Source organism: Dipodomys merriami, unplaced genomic scaffold (genome assembly GCF_024711535.1).
Source record: "Dipodomys merriami isolate MVZ:Mamm:240054 unplaced genomic scaffold, mDipMer1.0.p SCAF_7, whole genome shotgun sequence".
NCBI classification, from domain to species: domain Eukaryota; kingdom Metazoa; phylum Chordata; class Mammalia; order Rodentia; family Heteromyidae; genus Dipodomys; species Dipodomys merriami.
Genome location: NW_027206290.1, coordinates 51,821,368 through 51,841,156, shown reverse-complemented (window position 1 = coordinate 51,841,156; position 19,789 = coordinate 51,821,368). Strand labels below are relative to the sequence as shown.

The 19,789-nt window shown below is 48.7% G+C and overlaps 2 protein-coding genes across 2 annotated transcripts; one reads left to right on the top strand and one right to left on the bottom strand.

Annotated features, from left to right (window-relative positions):
• The first annotated feature begins 225 nt into the window (after positions 1-225).
• On the top strand, positions 226-1,796 carry Sstr4 (somatostatin receptor 4). The gene has a single exon (XM_070007611.1). It carries the CDS (start codon positions 268-270, stop codon positions 1,432-1,434), a length of 1,167 nt encoding a protein of 388 aa, XP_069863712.1. The 5' UTR covers positions 226-267; the 3' UTR covers positions 1,435-1,796.
• A 6,987-nt stretch (positions 1,797-8,783) lies between these two features.
• Thbd (thrombomodulin) lies at positions 8,784-13,008 on the bottom strand. Its single transcript, XM_070006653.1, has one exon. It carries the CDS (start codon positions 12,771-12,773, stop codon positions 11,037-11,039), a length of 1,737 nt encoding a protein of 578 aa, XP_069862754.1. The 5' UTR covers positions 12,774-13,008; the 3' UTR covers positions 8,784-11,036.
• Between the last annotated feature and the right edge of the window lie 6,781 nt (positions 13,009-19,789).

Genomic DNA, 19,789 nt, shown 5'->3' with positions numbered 1-19,789 from the left:
GGCCGAGGCAGCGCAAGCCAGCCGGACTCCCGCTGCCTTGGGGTGCGCGGCCGGCGGGCACAGGGATTGGCGGGTGCTCACGGCCCGGGTACGCCGCCCCTACTTAGGCGGAGCAGGCTGAGCGCTGCGCGCGTCTGCGCACGCGAGGGAGACCCCCCCCCTCTCGCATTCCCACCACCCGACCCTGCTGCCCGGCGTCTCTTGCGCTGTGTTCAATCTGCTTTGCTGTGCATCGCCACCCTGAGCCAGCACCCCCTCGGGGTCGCTATGAACGTCCGGGCGACGCTGCCCCCCGGGGTAGTGGAAGGACTTGAGACCACCTGGTCTTTGGCAGCAGTCAACGCCAGCAGTGCCCCCACCGAGGGAGAGGAGGAGGCGAGCTCCGACGGTCCCGGGACAGCCGGCATGGTCACCATCCAGTGCATCTACGCGCTCGTGTGCTTGCTGGGCCTGGTGGGTAACGCCCTGGTCATCTTCGTGATCCTTCGCTACGCCAAGATGAAGACGGCCACCAACATCTACTTGCTCAACCTGGCCATTGCGGATGAGCTCTTCATGCTGAGTGTGCCCTTCGTGGCCTCCTCGGCCGCCCTGCGCCACTGGCCCTTTGGCTCGGTGCTGTGCCGCGCTGTGCTCAGCGTGGACGGTCTCAACATGTTCACCAGTGTCTTCTGTCTGACCGTGCTCAGCGTGGATCGCTATGTGGCCGTGGTGCACCCTCTGCGAGCCGCCACTTACAGGCGTCCCAGCGTGGCCAAGCTAATTAACTTGGGCGTGTGGCTGGCATCCTTGCTGGTCACTTTGCCCATCGCCGTCTTTGCTGACACCAAGCCTGCTCGGGGCGGTCGGGCGGTGGCTTGTAATCTGCATTGGCCTCACCCGGCGTGGTCAGCGGTGTTTGTGATCTACACATTCCTGTTGGGCTTCCTACTACCTGTTCTGGCCATTGGCCTGTGTTACTTGCTCATTGTGGGCAAGATGCGCGCCGTGGCCCTGCGGGCTGGCTGGCAGCAGCGGAGGCGCTCGGAGAAGAAGATCACTAGGCTGGTGCTCATGGTCGTCGCCGTTTTTGTGCTCTGTTGGATGCCTTTCTACGTGGTGCAGCTGCTCAATCTGTTTGTCACCAGCCTTAATGCCACCATCAACCATGTGTCTCTCATCCTCAGCTACGCCAACAGCTGTGCCAACCCCATTCTTTACGGTTTTCTCTCTGACAACTTCCGCCGTTCCTTTCAGCGGGTCCTCTGCCTGCGCTGCTGTCTCCTGGATGTGGCCGGAGGTGCTGAGGAAGAGCCCCTGGACTACTATGCCACGGCTCTCAAGAGCAGAGCAGGGGCAGGGTGTATATGCCCTCCACTTCCATGCCAACAGGAGCCCATGCCAGCAGAACCCAGCCCCAAACCTATTCCCCTCACCAGAACCACCACTTTCTGAAGACTTTGCAACCTCCCCTGGTCTGATCACCTCTAAGGGGTCTGCACCATCTGTATGGTCAAGCAACTGTTTCTCCTGGATGCTCGCACAACACCCCACCCGATCCCACCAAAGCCCTCTCCTTCTGCAATCTGTGTACCATCTGGAAGAGCAGCAAATCTCCTCTGCTGCTCCCCTGTCCCAGGACTAAGGCTTTCAGGACGCCTCTGTGGGGGTAGGACTTCTTTGGGAGCTGGGCTAGAGTTCTGGTGGTTCCTTAACTTCTGGCTGTTTCTCTCTGGGTGGAAATAGGAAGAATGGCCACCTGTGTGTGACTTGTTACCGTGAGTGTTTGGGGGAGGACTCGGGAGGGTGGTGGAAGATGTCAGTGTTCTTTCCTGTGTGAGCTCTTTGCCTCGTGGGGGGGGGGGGTGGATGTGGCGTGCATGAAGAGAGGAAGATGCTTCCTTGGCATCTGTTGCTGGGCTGTTGTTGCTAAGGGAGATTCTGTACAACAACCTAGGGCACTTGTATTATCACCCCTGCTTGCAATTGCTGCTGTCTCTTAGGTTGTCCAGGGCCAGTAGCAGACTTCCTGTGAGTGGAAAAGTTTTGCAGAGACATGTCTGCTACAAGGCATAAAACCCCAAGTCAGGAATAAATGAAAATGTTTAAGAAAAAGCAGAGGATCAAAATTTCATCTAGTTCTTATGTTGTGATTTTTTCTCCCTGTTTTGGGTGTTGAAAACACATGACTTCCATTAAAGTCCCAAACTTATACCATGGTGGAACGTGGGAAGGGAAGGGAAAAGACTTAAGAGCCAAGATGGAGAGATATCAACCCCCCAAATTGGGATAGAGGAGGCAACTCTTACCAGGTATTTCAAAATATCAGAAGTAGTTAAAACATCAACCGGATGTAGCTATCACATGCAAGCTATCTCTTTTTTGCAGGCTAGGTCAACCACAGCATGAGTTATCTTCCCCATAAAGAAATGGCAAACTTATAAGAGCTTTACTTCTGCTAGGCATAGAGAAGGAAATTAGTGTAACACTTATACTGGCCTCTGCGTGAAAGGGTGCTTGATTACACAGATATGGGGCACTAATTGGGGGAGCCCACTTGGCTAAACAGTACTTCCAGGTTTGGCTGACCACATCATGAAAGTGACAGGAAGATAGACCATGAGGTAGAGAGAGGAAAGTCAAAGGGTGAACCCCTCCCCTTTGTCCTAGGAATGGTCACCTTTGTAGCACCATGTCTTCCTGGCAGGAGACCTTCAAGAGAAATCACAGTGGATCTACTAGCCTTGCAGACAGACTTTGTGTCTTCTAGGGTAGCCTCCATGTAGCTCTAGGTTGGTACTGGGAACTATTGGGAAGCAAATGGATATTCAGGCAGGGCAAGGCCTGAAAGGGTGTCTTAATGTCACCTGGGTATCATCTATGAGAGCCTGAAAAAGCAGGAGATGGAGTATATTAGAGTCAGAGCATTATGTCTACTGAGGGCAGATGTCATATTCAGGTAAGAGACAAAAGAAGGCTGAGTTCTGGTCTCAAACATGAGTGCCATGGAATCTAAGCAAAGGACTCAACTTCAGGTCTTCAGAGTTCATGCCTTTACAGTGACTCTGGGATCTACTCTTGTTCCCATAGAACTGTAGATCCTAACTTCTTTGTTGTAAAATGAAAAGGGAAATCCTATGGCAGCTGTCCTTGGGCATAGGACTGCTAGATGCTTACCTTCTCCAAATGATAAGTCAGCTGGAAGATCTAAGAGTGGTAATCTGGGTTAATCCCGTGTGTCTCAGAGCTCAGGGTGGGTGAGAAAAGTATACAGGTCACTAGGATCTGCTTGCTCAAGTGATTCTTTATCCATCCTTGACAGAACTCTATAGCCAAGACCCTGCAGTATATTAGATGCATGATTATAGATTGGAAGTTCCTGACAGAGACACTGAGCCCTTTGATCCTAGAAATACACAAACACACATACACATGACTATACACCAACACACAAACATCAGTGATTTCTAACTTGTTAGTACCCCCAGAGCCACCCTAAGTCATCCAGAACAAGGCACTTTCCTGACTGTGGAAGTCTTAAAACTATTTGTTCTTAGTAAACACTAGATAAGTGTGATTGCACTTCACTGTGAGGACCACTTAGGATCTTGTCAGTAAGTGAGAAGTTCCTGGCACTGACAGTGGTAAAATGGTCAAAGGATGCTGGGCTTTTGTCCTAGTCTGGGTGAAGCTGGAGTCCTCTTTAGCCTCCCAGTTATCCTCATGGACACAGTGTCATGCTCAGCTACCCAGGTTAGTACAGAATAAGATGTTCTATTGTTACGATGCAGCCTTTTAAATTAATTGATAAGGGTTGAAAGAGAAACAGGTTGGGGCTAAGGGAAGGAAAGATACTGAGAGCAGTGGAGGGCCTCAGCTTTAACTCCACCCATGAGCAGGGATTTCAGCTTTCCAGATCCCAGTTTCTCACTTGAAGTAAGTGCAAAGGGAAATTTTTGAGGGTTGAACTCTTACCAGTCATAAACTCTGCTTTCTCAAGGCCCCTGGAGAGATGTGCTGAGGTCGGAAGGGAGAAAGGCAGCACAACATTCTTCCACACTTAGCGCTTGGTGATCTGTGAGCATCTGAACTGCGTTGGCCCTGTAGTAATAAATCATGCAGGCATGGTGGTGGCAAGGCCAGAGCCTTTGTCTCAGGATATGTCTAGAGCTAGTCAACAGTCCTGCTGGCTAGCTTTAGTAGCATCCACCCCAATAGCTTTGCAATAACTGGTTGCATAAAACCTTCCCTTGTGGTAATCGTGCAGGAAGACTACAGATAGTGAAATCAGTGAGCCATACAGCCAGGATCCTCAAAGCTGGTTCCCTACCTGAAAGGTCACTGCAGAGGCATACTTGGACAAAGGTTTTGCTGTATTTGCTAGGACTAGAAATCACAACTTTGGAAAGAAACATTAAAACACACACACACACACACACACACACACACACACACATGTAGAAAGAACCTCTGATCACCACTCAACCTATCAGATATCTGGCTTTGTGTTTTAAATTGCCTTTAATGTATTGTACTATGACAAGCAAGGTGTTGAACTTTCCCAGAAGATGAGGAAGAAAGCATTTGGACATGGCAGATGGGCACTCATCAGAGGTCCTGTCCAGCTAGCTAGCACTCCATCTTTGAGTAAAGAGGAAGATTGCTATTATTTGCAGGTTGAAAATCCTGTCTTTTCTTCCATTGAAAATGTCATACCTAATACGTTGCTTTTTAGGTCCTGAAGATAAATGCCAAGAATAAACCAAAGGTGACATAGGTGAACCTCAAAAACTGGATGTGATTCCCAGAATATTTGGAAACTCCTGTCTGATTTTAGGCTGTGAATCACCCTGTTTTTCAGTCTCTAATCCTAAAAGGATGATATAGCAGAACCTGGAAATTCCTTAAGCACAAATGTTTGCTGAGACAGCCCTATGGTGTTACATAGTACCACACCTGACACTGCTTTGTAGACCCATGAGTAGGGGGAGAGGGAGGCACACACACAATGTGCTAAGGAGCTTTCTCAGATGATCCCATCAGTTTCCATATGACACAATGAGTCTACAGGGATGGGGTGGGTGGGGTCCCTACCTTCACGGAGCTTGGGGGTTAGTGACAGAAACAGCCCTATATCAATGAACCACACAAAAGAAAGTAGTCATCCATTTTAAACTAAAGTAAGAATGATGCAGCAAAGGAATTTGGCTTTCATGAGGAGATATAATAAAGAATCTGTCATGTTCTTGTAGCAGGTGTCCCTGGGGACACGTAAGGAGGAGAGGATGAAGCAAAGGAAGAGGAAGAAGAGGAGAAGGAAAAGAAGCTGCTGGGGGAGGAGAGGGGAGAGATGGGACCGGAGGTGGCGCAGAAATTTCTGTGTGCATTATTATTTTAATCTTTTGTATAACCATTCACATCCTGTGATTTCTTCTTTATGTCTTTTTTTATGGAGATATAATTTGCATATGGTAACCATCACTCTGCCGGAATGCACAGTTCTGTGAATTTTGATGTACAGCTCCCGTCCTGAAGCTGCCACCCCCCTATCCTGGGGGGTGTTTCTGTCACCATCACCCTGGCTGTGACTCAGGAAGTAGACTACAGAGAGCTGAGGGAGGCGTCAGGGGAACAGAATTAGGGTGATCTCCTCTCTACCCCTAGGGAGGCCACCCTATTATGCCAGTCCCTGAGCTCCCAGGCTCCCCTTAACCTAGGAGATCTCAGGTCACTGAGTCAGAAGTCTGCTGCCCTCAAGTCTCCTGGCTTTGGAAAGAAGTTTACTGGACTCTCAGAGTTACCTGGAAAGCCTGCATGTCTGAGGGTATCTCTGGGCAAATTGCTAATGCAAGCACTGGAGAATGGGCATTGCTTTGCCTTCAAGCTAGGGGCTCCAAGATTCCTTTGCCAATGGGCTGGGAAGGTGGCTCAGTGGTAGAGTGCTTGCCTTGCATGCATGAGACCCTGGGTTCGATTCCTCAGCACCACATAAGCAGAAAAAGCCAGAAGTGACGCTGTGGCTCAAGTGGTAGAGCACTAGCCTTGAGCTGAAGAGCTGAGGGACAGCACCCAGGCCCAGAGTTCAGGTCCCTTGACTGGCAAAAAAAAAAAAAAAAAAAAAAAAAAAAAAAAAAAAAAAATTAAATTAAAAAGATTCCATATTCCTCCAGACTCTGCTCTGCAGAAATAGTCTCTAGTCATTTCCACTAGCACCAGCCTGGAGACAACGTACCACCCTCTATCCTTTGTGAAGCTGCATTTATGCTGCTGGGAGAGGGGCATTCCCCGGCAAACTAAACAGAAAGCCTCACTTTGTGCTTATCCAGATTTTCCTTTCTCTGGGTTGCTGGTGGATTTTGCCAGGGTGGCCTTGTAGGAGGAAGGGGAAATAAAAAACCCATGAGAGGAAAAGTAGAAGTCAAATACCTGCAAAAAAAAAAAAAAACCTACAAAAATATGATGCTTGGGATTTATATAAGCATTTACAAGCAAATATATTTAACAGGAGGGAGCTTATATTTAAGGGAAATGATGTCCAAGTGCTAAGATATATACCACCTTTGTGGGAGATGGGGTCCCTGTCTTCAAATTCAAGTAGGACCAGGAGGCAGAAGGAAGGGAGAAGACTGAAGAGGCTATTGAAAAGACCCTATTCCTCTCTTCCTTGCTGCCTGGGCTGGAAGGAGACCTTGCTTGGATCCATCAACTAGGTGAGTTAGCAAGTGGGACTTACTTTAGAGAAAAATCTGCTGAGGTATCATGGGAGATGTGGTCACTATGGGAGAGGCTAAGGGGAGGCAAGCTACCACAGAAGGTTAATTTCATATTTTAATACAAGATTTTTTTTTCCAAGCAGGGGTTTAAGGAAACTTCTGGCCTATGGCCTGGATGTCACAATCATCAAGAGATCCCATTCCTGAATCTTGATGCTTTCCATTGGATTTCCCCCAAAGCCCTCTGCTAGGACTCATTCTCTCCAGTTCCAGGACTGGAACTGGACTGGGCAGGACTTTGAGGAAAACCCTCTTCAAGGTTTTTTGTTTTTTTTTTTTTCATTTTTGTGAATTTCACAATCCCACTTTCAAAGCAGGCTGGGAAGGATTTTGATTCTGTTAGAATCTGGTGTTAAAATAATATTTAGCTTTTCTTGTGAAAGGAAATCAATTGTTTGCCTACCTCTAAAAGTGCTGACCAGAAAGAAGAAAAAAAAAGGAGGAAAGACCCACTCAAAACAAAACAAAACAAAAAGATAGTGCTGAACCTTTTTACAGTGGAAAAGAAAGAACCGGCACTGGGTGGGGCCTGTATTATTCTATGAAGAAATGCCTTCAAAGGTCAGGGGATGTGTTTTGGGTAGCCGCTCCCCCACCCCCACTGAGTCATGACCATGCTGAAAATGTTTTATTCTTTATAACCTCATTTTCCTTGATGATATAACAAAGCATTCCCCTCCCCCTAACACAAAACAGCAGGAGCCCTCAACATTTAGAAGCCAGGGATTATCTACTGCCTGACTCTGTCTCCAGGGAAGTGACTCCAGGGACCTCCTCTGAAACTCCTGGCTTGGTACCTGCTTCCTTTTAGAGCCTTGAGCAGCAGCAAAGGCAGCTCAGAACCTATTCTCTCCTCTTCCATGGAGGAAAACTCTGTTCCCCTAGACTAGAATAGGTCTTATGAACAGAGCGACTAGACCAGTGCTTTTAGAGCTGGACATTATAGCTACTGACAGATTGCTTCTCCCCTGCACAAACAACTCACTCTAAGCTGAGATGGACACAATCCTACCACTATCAGTGATGAGTCTTGCCCTGAAGGATCTCTTTCCACTTCCTATATAACCTTGACTTTGCCCCCAAAGACCCTCAAGATTGCAATGTAACTTTTTCTTCATTCACTTATATATCCATTAATTCCTTGAGGCATATTGTAATAGAATTAGACACCTGCTGTAGGCCAAAACTGTGCTCACTCACCTTGTCTAATTCTCATGGGAACCCATGAGGTAGCACTACTAGGGCCTGGTGTACAGCCTGAGAAGGTTTACATGGTGCCCAGGTCACATAACCTCAGGCATCAGGCTAAGATCCAATCTAGATGTCTCTGAAATCTCCATTCCATGTTAGCTCTGTTGGACCCTGGCAGGTTTCCCCTTCAGGGAGGACAGGTTAATAAGTCTGGAAGTGTCGATTTCCTTTCCAAAGTCAGTCCCACCATGCGCCTATTAAAACTTCTTGAATGGCCCGTGTGTATAAAAGACACTTCCCTTCTCCTCTGGACCTCTACCATGATCTGTCTGCACCTGCTTGGCTCCACTCACTGAGCTCTTCATTCACCTGAACTTGATAGACTCCAGAATAGGGATTGTTCCATCTCCAAGGGCACTGGCTGTAGGTGTTGCACTATGTCCCTTCAACACATACAAACTCACCACACACATACACACACACACACACACACACACACACACACACACACACACGAGCTGTCAGTCATCTTCATCTGAGATACATGGTAAAATCTCCATCTGTGTCTTTCCTCAATAACTGCTCAGATTCACACAGAAATTCAACCTTATCTACCTTTATCTATCTAAATATTTGAACATTTAACTGAACTCTGTTTTTTCCCCCTCATCTCTGCTTTAGGAAAATGTTTTATTATATCCCTGCATGTACAATTCAGCCAGTTCTATCATTCCAGGAAAAGGACCCAAGAAATTTGTGTCATAAAGGCAGTATTTCTAATCTCTACAGAGATGAAACTAGTTTAACATTGCATGAGATGTTAATATCTAGAAGTCATCATTTGAATTTGAGCCATTGACCCTTTATGACTCCATAGAGCTTAGATATCTCAGAGAGCAAGTAATGCCATATCAGGGGCAAAGGGGCACACAGCTGGGACTCCAGAGATGTCACAAGAAAGTCTATTCCTTTAACTCATTCCAACATATGACTCTAGAATGTATTTGAAAACACATAGACAAAGTGAACATGTATAGAGTTGCTGTGGTTACATAAAGAAAGAAAAAACAAATCATATTAGCCCACAGAGATAACATGAACTCTTACTTTAAGGATATCCTCTTCTCTGGACTAATACTTGAAAGTCAGGGCTGGTGCCTTGAATAACTGGCATGAGTGATAAAGTGCAGACCAGTCTTTAAATTAGCTATGGTGTTTGCATTATTTATGAACTCCATTTAGTGATATAACACGGGGACTGGGGAAGGGAAGGTGAACTGACACACCATCCAAGATTACATTGTAATCTGTTTATTTTGTACATGTGACATCATAAGCAAGGCTTTTGCTTGTGTTCTAGTTTAACTCCCATAAATAAATAACTATGTACAAATAGGCTGGGTTTATAAAATGGTAGAGGAAAACCTTTACCTTACAAAAGGATACACTCGTATGATACATTCTTTCCATACACTGAAGCACGATTTTATTCCTAGCTTAATTGGACCAAAGAACTTCTCAACCCTGTCTAGAAATGCCTACAGGTGTGTACCTAGTTTTTTTTCTTTCTTTTTTAACAGAAAAGCAAAGTTGTGCAATAAAAATTCCTCAGTTTCTTCAGACTAAAAGGCCTAACATGGCCTGCTACTGATTACTGACCCTTACTTAATGTTCTCCAGAAAGTTGGAAACTGTCTAGAACAATTGTCCTCAGATGGCTAGACAAAGCCCCTGTGGATTTGTTAAAATGTAGTTTCTCATGAAGGAGTTGGGGTGGAGCCTAGGATTCTGCATTTCTAACCAGCTCCCCTGGGAGGCCCCAATTCTTATCCAGGGACCATGCTTAGACGACTAGAAAGTCCCTCTGAAATGGGAGAGACTCTCCAAGTGAGAGAAAGCAAGACCCTAACTGGATACTGTCCAGATTCCATTTCCAACCTCCTAAATTCCCCACCCCCAACCAGTAGAGCTGCTTTTATTTTGGACAAGTGGCAGAACAACTGTGAGGCAACTTGGCATGATGCAGAAGCTCAAAACTTCCTTAAGCCCTCACCTTAGAGGTGCTTGTATTTTCTGTCTAGAGCAAGCCCCTGAACATTTTTGACATTGTCCAAAATTAACAACAACAACAACAACAACAACAAAACTATATAAAATGCTTGACAGTAATTACTATTTTTTTCAGTTCAGAACAATAATAACAAATCTCAAACTTGGGGTTTTTAAAAATGAAGATTAAGAAGAAATTCCTTGTGTTTAGTTTTTATGACAGTTCCACAATTCAATGATCACCCATCACATTGCCACTATTATTTTAAAAAAATATTGCTGTTTAAAAAAATTATTTTGCTCTGGAAGGCTGAAATTTCCAGATAAATTAGCAATGCCGGTGATCAAGTAAATGAGTTCAATGACGTGTGTGTTTGTGTGTGGTGTGTGTATGCATGCTTTTATTTCTCTTTGACATGGAAGTTCTGCCTGGAAAGACAACTTAGAGGAAAGAAATAGGGTCAGGTGTTGTAGGAGTGAGGCTGGGGACATGGGAGGGGAGGGGGAAATCAAGGAGAGGGGGAGGAGAGAGAGGAGAGAGGAGGAGAGGAGAGAAAGAAGACCGAGGAGGGATTAAGGGGATGGGAAGGGAAGAGAGTTGGGAAAGAGGGACAAGAAGAAGGGAATGTGGGTATTGGAGGCATACAGGTGGGGGGGGGGAGAGACAAGAGAAAGAGGAATAAAAAGAACTGAATAGCTTAAAAAATAAATATCTTGGTCTTCACTAATCGTGGTTTCAAGTTCTGCCCCCAAAGCTACAGACCAATCCTGCTCACCCTTCCTGGCCCGAGCCACCTGGAAGGCCGTGTCTTAGTATAAACTTGCCATCTCTGCCCAGTTGTCGAGTGGCATCATGGAAGAGGCTGGGACTTCCCTCCTTTGAAACCCCCCCTCCTCAGTTACACGGGAGGATGGAGCCGGGTCTTCCCCAGGTGCCACGCCATCTAGGGTGCATTTGAGTCACCACAGAGTAAAAAGCTGAGGGCCAAGGGAGAAGAGAAAGTCCCTAGGAAGGAGGAGAGGCCAGGGCAACATCTGCGCCTCCTCAGAGTTTCTGCAGCGTCCGCTCAGTCCTCACGTTCTGCAGCACGACCTCCTTGGCAGGTGACCCACACTTGTACTCCAACTCCGCGCGCGCAGTGCTCTGCTTCTTCCGCAGGTGACAGAGGAGCGCCAGAAGGGCCACCACCAGGGACAGGCTGGCGATGGAGATGCCAATGAGCACGCCCGAATGCACGGCCCCGGCGGAAGGGGGTCTCAAAGTGGAGTCGGGTATCCTGGTGCTGAACGGGGGCTCCCCGGAGCCGTCCTCGTAGCCCTTGTTATTCACCACGATGGGGTCACAGTCGGTGCTGATCTGGCCGGCGAAGGGGGAGTCGGGCCCGCAGAGGCATTCAAAGGAGCCGGGGAGGTTGCGACATTCCCCCTTGCGGCATTCTCCTCCATGGCTGCACTCGTCGATGTCCGTGCACATAGAACCCTCGTCCAGGATGAAGCCTTCGGGGCACTCGCAGTATTCGGGGTTGTGGGGGTCGCAGTCCGCGGGGCATGCCGTCTGGTTGCAGATCATCTGGCACAGGTGCGGCGTCTGGGGGACGGGCGCGAAGCCTTCGGCGCAGATGCAGCGGTATTCAGTTTGGCTCACGGGCTGACACTGGTACTCACAGTTCGATCCGAAGCACGGATCCAAGAGCTCCGCGCACTCTCCGTCCACCAGCTCGTAGCCCTCGTAGCAAAGACAATCGAAGCCACCCTTGGTGTTGACGCAGCGCTGCGGGCACGGATTGGGCACCAGCATGCAATCGTCCACGTCCTCGCACTGGTGCTGATCCGCTGCCAGCTTGTAGCCCGTCTCGCACATACAGGAGTAGGAGTCTGGATCGGCGGGGCTACTGATGCAAAAGTGCTCGCAGAGGTCGTGGCACGTTTGCACTGGGGGTGAGGTGCAGGAACGCCCGTCCGCCTGCAGGCCCAGGTTACCTGGGCAGAAACAGCTGGGGGTCCCCGAGCTGGCGTTGCACGCGTACTCGCAGCCGCCGTTCTCCACGCCGCAGTCCCAGGGGCCCGGTGCCTCCCGACTCCAGCGCCCCGAGGCAGATCCAGACGGCAGCGAACACACCAATGTCAAGCCGAGGGACTCCACCACCACGGAGCTGCCCACGGGAAGCGTTTGGAAGTCCGCGTTGCGGGCCCCAAACGGGGTGATGTAGGTGCTGGAGATGGGGGCGGCCACCTGGTTTCGGGGATTCGCCTCCAGCGGCCTGCAGTAGGCTGCGAAGTGGAACTCGCAGAGGAAGCCATCGGCCTCCGCGGTACACTGGCGCTCCTCCCAGATCGGATCGCCGGGCACCGAGGCCGCTGGCCCCGACACCGTGACGCACCACGGACCGCACACTGGAGCCCAGTCGTCGAGCCTCGCCCACCTGCTGTAGCTGGTGTGGTTGTCGCCCGTAACCCACTGGAAGCCGCGCAGGGGCCCGAGATTGCCGGGGTCACTGCAGCCCTGTGGAAGATACAGACCGATCCAGAGGTTCGGGCCCACGCTGCTGTCGCCGCTCTGCAGCAGCGTGATGACTTCGGCGGCCACGGTGGAGCGCACGGTCATCAGGTGTCCTTGAAGCCGCTCGCAGGCCTGGCTGGCAGCCAGAAAGTTCACGGGGCCCCGGAAAAGTGCAAAACACTCGTGCTCCACGCACTGGCTGCCACTAGGCTGCGGTTCGATGGGTCCTGAGCTCCCCAGACCAGCCCGTGCCAGCACACCTAGAAGGAGAACCCCGAGCATGCTGTCCAGGGCCGAGGGGTTGCTGCTTGCCAGCTCCGGAGAAAGCACGAGGGCTGTGACTTTGTCAGAATCCGGCCGGGACGGAGAGACGCCGCTGATGACAGCCGCGGGCTCCGAGCGCAGCCCAAACACTTCTCCGGCTGCGGCGCACAGTCGCGGTTAGGCGGCCTCTGACATGTCGGGTCCCAGCCGGGGCTCGAGTTTATAAATGTTACGGCCCTCCCTCCCTGGACGTTCGGGAAAAGGAAGGAAGTGCCTGGTGGGACGGGCTGAGGTTGCATTCTCGGATTACTGGGTTCTCCAGGCGCCTTGTGCCCGCCCTCCTGCTAGGATCACCTCGCCGGGATGAGTACACCCCCGCTGGGGCGCAGGGAGGTCCGCGGGCGGGGCCCCGCCGTCCCAGCCTCCGGGGAAGAGACTGTCGGGGTCAGCAAGGCAGTTCGCGCCCTGGCCACTCGGGGGCCCGCAAGTGCAGCCCCTCCTCGACGCCTGAACTCCCTTTCCTTCCCTGTTTTCCCCCCACCCTCTCCCCTCCGTAAATGTTACCGTTGGTTTTAAGGAAAGCCTGAATTACAGGGAGGGCTCTAGGAAGCAGAAACCTAGAAGAGGGCTTTGAATGGCGCGTGAGGGGGGGATGGGGTCGTGCTCAATCCTTGCAGGACTCCAGGAGAGGGGTTGCTGGGTACGAAGATGACATTAGTGGGGGAGCAGGGATCTACCTAGGCAATCAGTTGCAATCAAGACCGCAGTACAGGAGAGAGAAAGGGAAGGGAGAGGAGGGGGAAAAGGGGAGAGAAGAAGAGGAGAGGGGAGAGGAGAGCCATGGCACTGGACCAAATCTGGTTGGTGCTTGGTCCCAGAGGACACTTGGATGAAACTGGAGTGACGTCAGAGCCAAGTGACGAGGACTGACCTATTCCCAACAACGCATCTCCAGTTCAGGGATTGCTAGGGATGACGAGTCCCGGGTTTAGGCCCACACCCCACAAAGTCGCGCGAACCCTGTCTGGGCTCTGAGATCCTGCCACTCGTCCCGAGTGGTGGTAGGTGAATTCCTGCCGAGCCGGGTGGGGGCGGGCGTGTCCGTGAGCTCGGGATGCTCACCCACAAGACATAGTCAGGGAGTCCCCGCATGGAGGCGCTGTGGACCCCAGTTGGATCCTCCTTGGATTTCCAGGCGATTTCCTTCTCAAGAGGACGAAAGGGTACCGAGGTGCACAGAAATAGCACTTGCGATTGGTGCAGGGCGGTTGGTGAAGGGCCGTTGTTGGTGAAGGGCGGTGCCGTGGATCAGCAGGAGCTGGGAGGAATGGGTGGGAAGCGGTCACTTTCGACGTTATCGGGTTAGTCATTTGCCAGGAATGCGGAGGGGTGGGTTCAAAACGAAGTGGACAGTGGCAAACTTAAAAGAATGACTAAAAGCCACCCTATGTCAACTCGTCCCTCCCGCCCAAACGCCAGCAGGTGTCGCTGCTGAACGCCAAACGAAAAGCAAGAAGTTGGAGGGCTCCAAACTTGCAAGGCTGAAAGAGAAAGCTGGGGTGGGGACTGGGGTGGGGTGGGGCGGAGGAGGTGGATGACTGAACCTAGAGCCAGAAACTCAGCTACGAGAAGCTCAGCGTGGATTTCATGGTTGAGCTGAGGGCTTCGTTTCCTTGGTCCAGTAGAGGCCGGACTTAGTAACTAACAGGAAACTGATGCACCCAAAAAAAGGATGGGGTGTGGGAAAGTGACAGGAAGCAGGTAGGAGGGTAGCTCCCTACTCTCTGATGCCTAGCCACGCTGGGAGAGAGATCTAGGACCCGCAGAACTTGACTATGGCTGAGTGCTGCTCGGTGCTGTTAAAAGCTGTCCCAGCTCAAGGGCAAGCCCATGAGACTCTTAACCTCCAATTCACTACCAAAAAGTCGGAAGTGGAGCTGTGGCTCAAGTGGTAGCGTACTAGTCTTGAGCAAAAATGCCTAGAGACAGTGACTGAGTCCGAGCCCCAGGATAGTCACAAACACAAAAGGGAAACGTTCCCTGGGGTAGACGTGACAAGATGCTGGAGAGGACTCACTGTGTAGTGTAGAGTGTAAGTGTGGAGCCCTTGTTCATTTACTAAGAATTTCAAGATTGTCACATCAGAGCATTAAAGGAAATGGCACCCTTCTGAGAGAGAGAGCTGAGAGCCATTCTGGGGGTGGGAGAGGAGGGGTGTTGAGCCTGCTAGGCAGGAAAAAGGCTAAGGGACTTCTAAGAATGAGATGGGTCCCAATATTGCAGGGGTTTTAGCTGATTCACCACCACACCACCACCATTTTTGGTTTGATGTCCTTTCTGGCTTTTCTTGAGCCCCAAGGAAACAACTTGGAAGTATGTAAATGTCCCCCACCCCAATGAGTCTACAATGAACTCAATGATGCCAGGGAAACTTGAACCCAGCCATGTATGAGGAGGCTCTTCTATTTCCATCTCAGAAAGAAACAAGAACAGCCGCTGAATGGGAGCAGAGCAAGGTCTGAGGATGTGGCAGTCTCTAGGCCACCCTGCAGGACACCCCGGGACACCACCCAATGGCACTCTTATCCTACGCCTCCTGGCTTAACCTTTGCCCTTCAGCCTGCAGCCCCTTTGCCTTCCAGGGCTGCCTCTGGGAAGGCCCATTTCCTCTTAGCTATCTACCACTGACTGAAGATCCTCTGACTTCTGTTCCAGCCTGTTCCTCCCACTCCCTATCTACATCTCCTCACACAGGGCTTGGATTCTCTAGGATGCTCCAAGCCCTCTCTGTGGAGGACACATCCCCACTCCCCTTGACCTTGGCACTCTCATTGAAGGTCAGCAAAGACACTGGTTTACTGCTGCTGACTGTCTTACTGCCATTGCAGCCTAAAAGCGAAGCCCAGGAACCAGTACTCATGTTCCAGATGCTTCTGAACATTGGCTGCACTGGTCCTCACTAGTCCCAAGACTTCTCCTCCCGTGACTGTGGTAAGACATGCGGGCTTGCTTCCCTCCCCTGTGCATCTCAAGGCAGCTGTTGTGGTCTTCCTGGCCCACCCACTAGGGTATCCACTTTTCTGCTCCCTCCCCCACCCCCCACCCTCACACACACTTCTTTCTGGAGTCCTCATCTGTCTCTGTCTATCCTACCCTTTGGTGACCTCACTCATTCCCCTTGCAGGGAACTGGGGCATCTGAGATGTCCTAGAGAGCCCCAGCCCCCAGCCTAATCTTTTTATGTTCCAACATTCAAAGCCTTTCCTCCTCCCAGTTTGAAACCATGCACTTGGATGTCATTTTTTTCACCTTGTGCTTTTATCAGTTCCCTTTTCTCTTTGCCCTCCTCTCTGTTTCTCTGCTCCCGCATCTGATACACTTGGATCCCTGACTGTTGGCTGCTTCTTTCCTCTCCCCACTCTTTGTCTCCTGCAGTCGATTGCCTAGGTGATACACCCCTCACATGCTGTCCACACCTGCTGGAAAAACCCAGCTCCTTGCTACTCCCTTCCTCCTTGAAGATGTTCACCACTGTGTTCTCCTCTGCTGTGGTCTCGAATGCTCTCAAGAGGCTACCGTGGGATTTGAGCCTTCATCTCACCTTCTCACTCAAGCTTCTGAGACCAGTGTCCTGCAGGTCTCCATGGGGCGTCATAGGGGAAGTTCTGTTCCCTGTCAGAGAAATGCTTTCATCCGGTCTCAGCTCTAGTCTACAGTTCATGGCTTTTCCTCTGCCAGGCACCCTTTTTTTTTTTTTTTTTGGTCTGCTTCCATCTCTATGTCCTGAAACACCAAATCAAACTTAATATACAATTGAAAAGGAGATATTTGTATTGAATTGTCATTAAAGAATTATAAACGCAAAATTGTGAGACTAAACAGGGCTTCTTTATAAATGTCTGAAATCACAATCTTGTGGGGGTATCACTTAAAAACCACCATTTCAGTGGGGTGCTGGTGGCTCATACCTGTATTCCCAGCTACTCAGCAGTCTGAGACCTGGAGAATCTGGATTTGAAGTCTATCTAGGTAGAAAAGTCTGTAGGCTCCATCTCCAATTAGCCAGAAAAATGCTGGACTGGAGACATGGCTCAAGTGGTAGAACACCAGATGAGGAGCGAAAGGCCCTGAGTTTGAGTCCTGGAAACAGAACACACACACACACACACACACACACACACACACACACACACACACACACACACACACACACACACACACACACACACACGGCCTACCAAATTCAAAGTGGTTGCCAATGTGAAGAATGTTTTGATAGATCTGCAACAGCTATAATGTTGTTTGAAATACCTATGTTTTCCATTGCTGACAGTCTCAGGTCCTGTTGACTCACTGTTGTGTTGTTGTTTGTTTTAGAAGGACAGAATATGCTAAGTCTCAGAGATTTGTAAGATTAAAATGTGAGTTTCCCACTTTAGTTAATGATTCCCTTTGATTAAGAACCACAAAATTAAGCCAGATATGGGTGGCTCAAACCTATGATCCCAATTCCTTGAGAGGCAGAGATTGGGAGGATCATGGTCCAACACAAACCTGAGCAAAACGACACTGACCTCAATCAAACAAGCCAAGCATGGTAGCCCACATCTATGATCTCAGCTATGTGGGAGAAAACGCTATCTCCATTGGCCAAACGGAAGCCTATCTTTCATCAAGGTTCATTTATGCCCAGTTAGACTCTCCCTTTATTTTTGATATAGTATTTCTTCACAGAAGATTACATTTTAATTTAAAGCACAATGTGTATTTGAAAAGACTTCTCTGTCCTTGAAGACAGCAATTCCTTCCTTACAAGGAAGCCAAGAAATCCAAAAGCGTTACTTGAAAAACATCAAGTGTGCTTTGATTGCTGGCAGCACTTCCTGTGTATCAAGTTGAGGGCTCAAATGCACACAGGATAAGCAACTTAAAAAGGAAGCGCAGCAAGGGATGTGGGGTTAGGGGAGAGAGGGAGAGAAGAGCTGAGTTTGACCAGGGAACATTGTGTGCGGGCATGGAAATGTCACAGTGAAAGCTCCCCCCCCTTCTATAACAACAACAACAACAACAACAATTAGAACAACGCCTGTGCAGAAAACATTAATTACTTAGCTAAGAAAAGGAAACAAACACGCATTTTATATATACTTTAAATGTATTAGATGCGTGAAATTCAACAATGAAAATACCTCATCATCGAACTAAATGCATAGTGTTTGCTTTAATCTTGAAAAATCAGAAAGCTGAACATTTTATTTGTATAAATACATCAAATGGATTATGATTGCTATATTGATTAGACAGATAGTTATGGAACTAGGTTCCTCTAGTTTAGAAAATAGGCTAGACAGGCACCAGTGGCTCACACCTGTTATCCTAGCTACTGTGAAGGCTGTACAAAGGAGTTGTCATTTAACAAAGCAGTTTATGAACACAATATAATTTGTCGTGAGATTCTTATCTCCAACTAACTAGCATAGCACAAAGCTGGAAGTGGAGGTGTGGCTCAAATAACTAAAATTCTATCTTGGATCAAAAAAGCCAAGGGAGAAGGCAAAAGACCCTTGATAAAAAGGACTTTTTTGGCACCAATAAAAATAGAAAAAGCCTCTTTGTCCCACAATTTCTGTGATTTCCCTTCCCTTTCAAAGATGAACAAGCAAGACAAAAGGAAATGAAAATAAAAACAGCAACAAAGAAAAAAAAAATAGAAAAAGAAAATCGAACATTACATATAAAAGACAATACAGGTTCATCTGTATTTCTTTTATTTGCTACAAAAGCATGTGTTTCATGAGAAAAAAACTATCCTTTATGACAATGATTTGACTTCTGAGCAACTGAAAACTGGTGAGTTCAAAGCTATGTGGTTAGTGGCATGCAATCTAATTATTGCAGCAATATGCAAAACAGGAGCTATTTTGATTCGCCCCTTTCTTACAGCTTTTCATATGCTTTCTCTAGTTTCCCCAGAAAGTTGTTTTCTTGTGCATTTAGGAAGATCCGAGACTTTGCACACTCTGGGCTCAGTGAACCTGTTTTCGCAAACCTACTTTTCTCAAGAGATCAGATTTCATCCCATGGATCCAGACAGGCAGTATATAGATTTGTGCTATCTTCATTCTATGTTATTTTGCCATGTACTATTCATTGCTACATGCCATTGTTTCTTAAAAGGTGTAGGGCAGCCAGGCTCCAGTGGCTCACACCTGTAATCCTAGCTACTGGAGGCTGAGATCTGAGGATCACGGTTCAAAGCCAGCCCAGGCAGGAAAGTCTCTGAGACTCTTATCTCCAATTAACCACCAGAAAACCAGAAGTGGCACTGTGGTCCAAGTGGTAGTGCTCAGGGACAGTGCTCCAACCTAGAGTTCAAGCCCCATGACAGACCCCTTCCTCCCCACCCCCCCTGCAAAAAAAAAAAAAAAGAAGTGTAAGGCAAAGCTGAATAAGAACCTCAGGACCCCAATATCAGGAGGAATTCTGCGCATGTCTTAAAGCAGGGGCTGGCACATTGTTTTTGTAAAGTACCAGTGTCAACATTTCAGGTTTTACAGGCCCTTGACTCTTTTCTATAACCACTCAGTTCTGTTTTTGTAGAGATATTGGCAAAGATAAAAAAAACTGATTGTCTACTACTATATCACAAATCCTACAACTTAATGATGAGAATGGGTCAATATTTGAGACCCCTGTTTTCCATCCAAGCCATTGTGGAGTAAATTTGAACTGAAGGCTTTCAGCAGCTGGTAGATGTCCCCTGGTTCAGACAATATATTTTCATCAACATCTGACTTTATCAGGACTGGAAACTTCAGAGTAGCAACTTGGGTGGGTGTGCACAAAGCTGTGAGGTGGTTTCACAGCTCTGGCTGGGGACACTTTCCTTAGGCCAAAGGGCCCTCTGAGAATGAAGCCATTATGCAGAGCTATAGAGGAGTGCATTTGCTCTGGAATCAGATATTTCCAACATCTGAGTGCATCATTCAGAAATCCCACAGACACTCATAAGCCTATAAGTGACCAAGGCTCCA

Bases quoted from the DNA above. Each gene is read 5' to 3' on its own strand.
- Sstr4 (XM_070007611.1), top strand. From the start codon at position 268: ATGAACGTCCGGGCGACGCTGCCCCCCGGGGTAGTGGAAGGACTTGAG.
- Thbd (XM_070006653.1), bottom strand. From the start codon at position 12,773: ATGCTCGGGGTTCTCCTTCTAGGTGTGCTGGCACGGGCTGGTCTGGGG.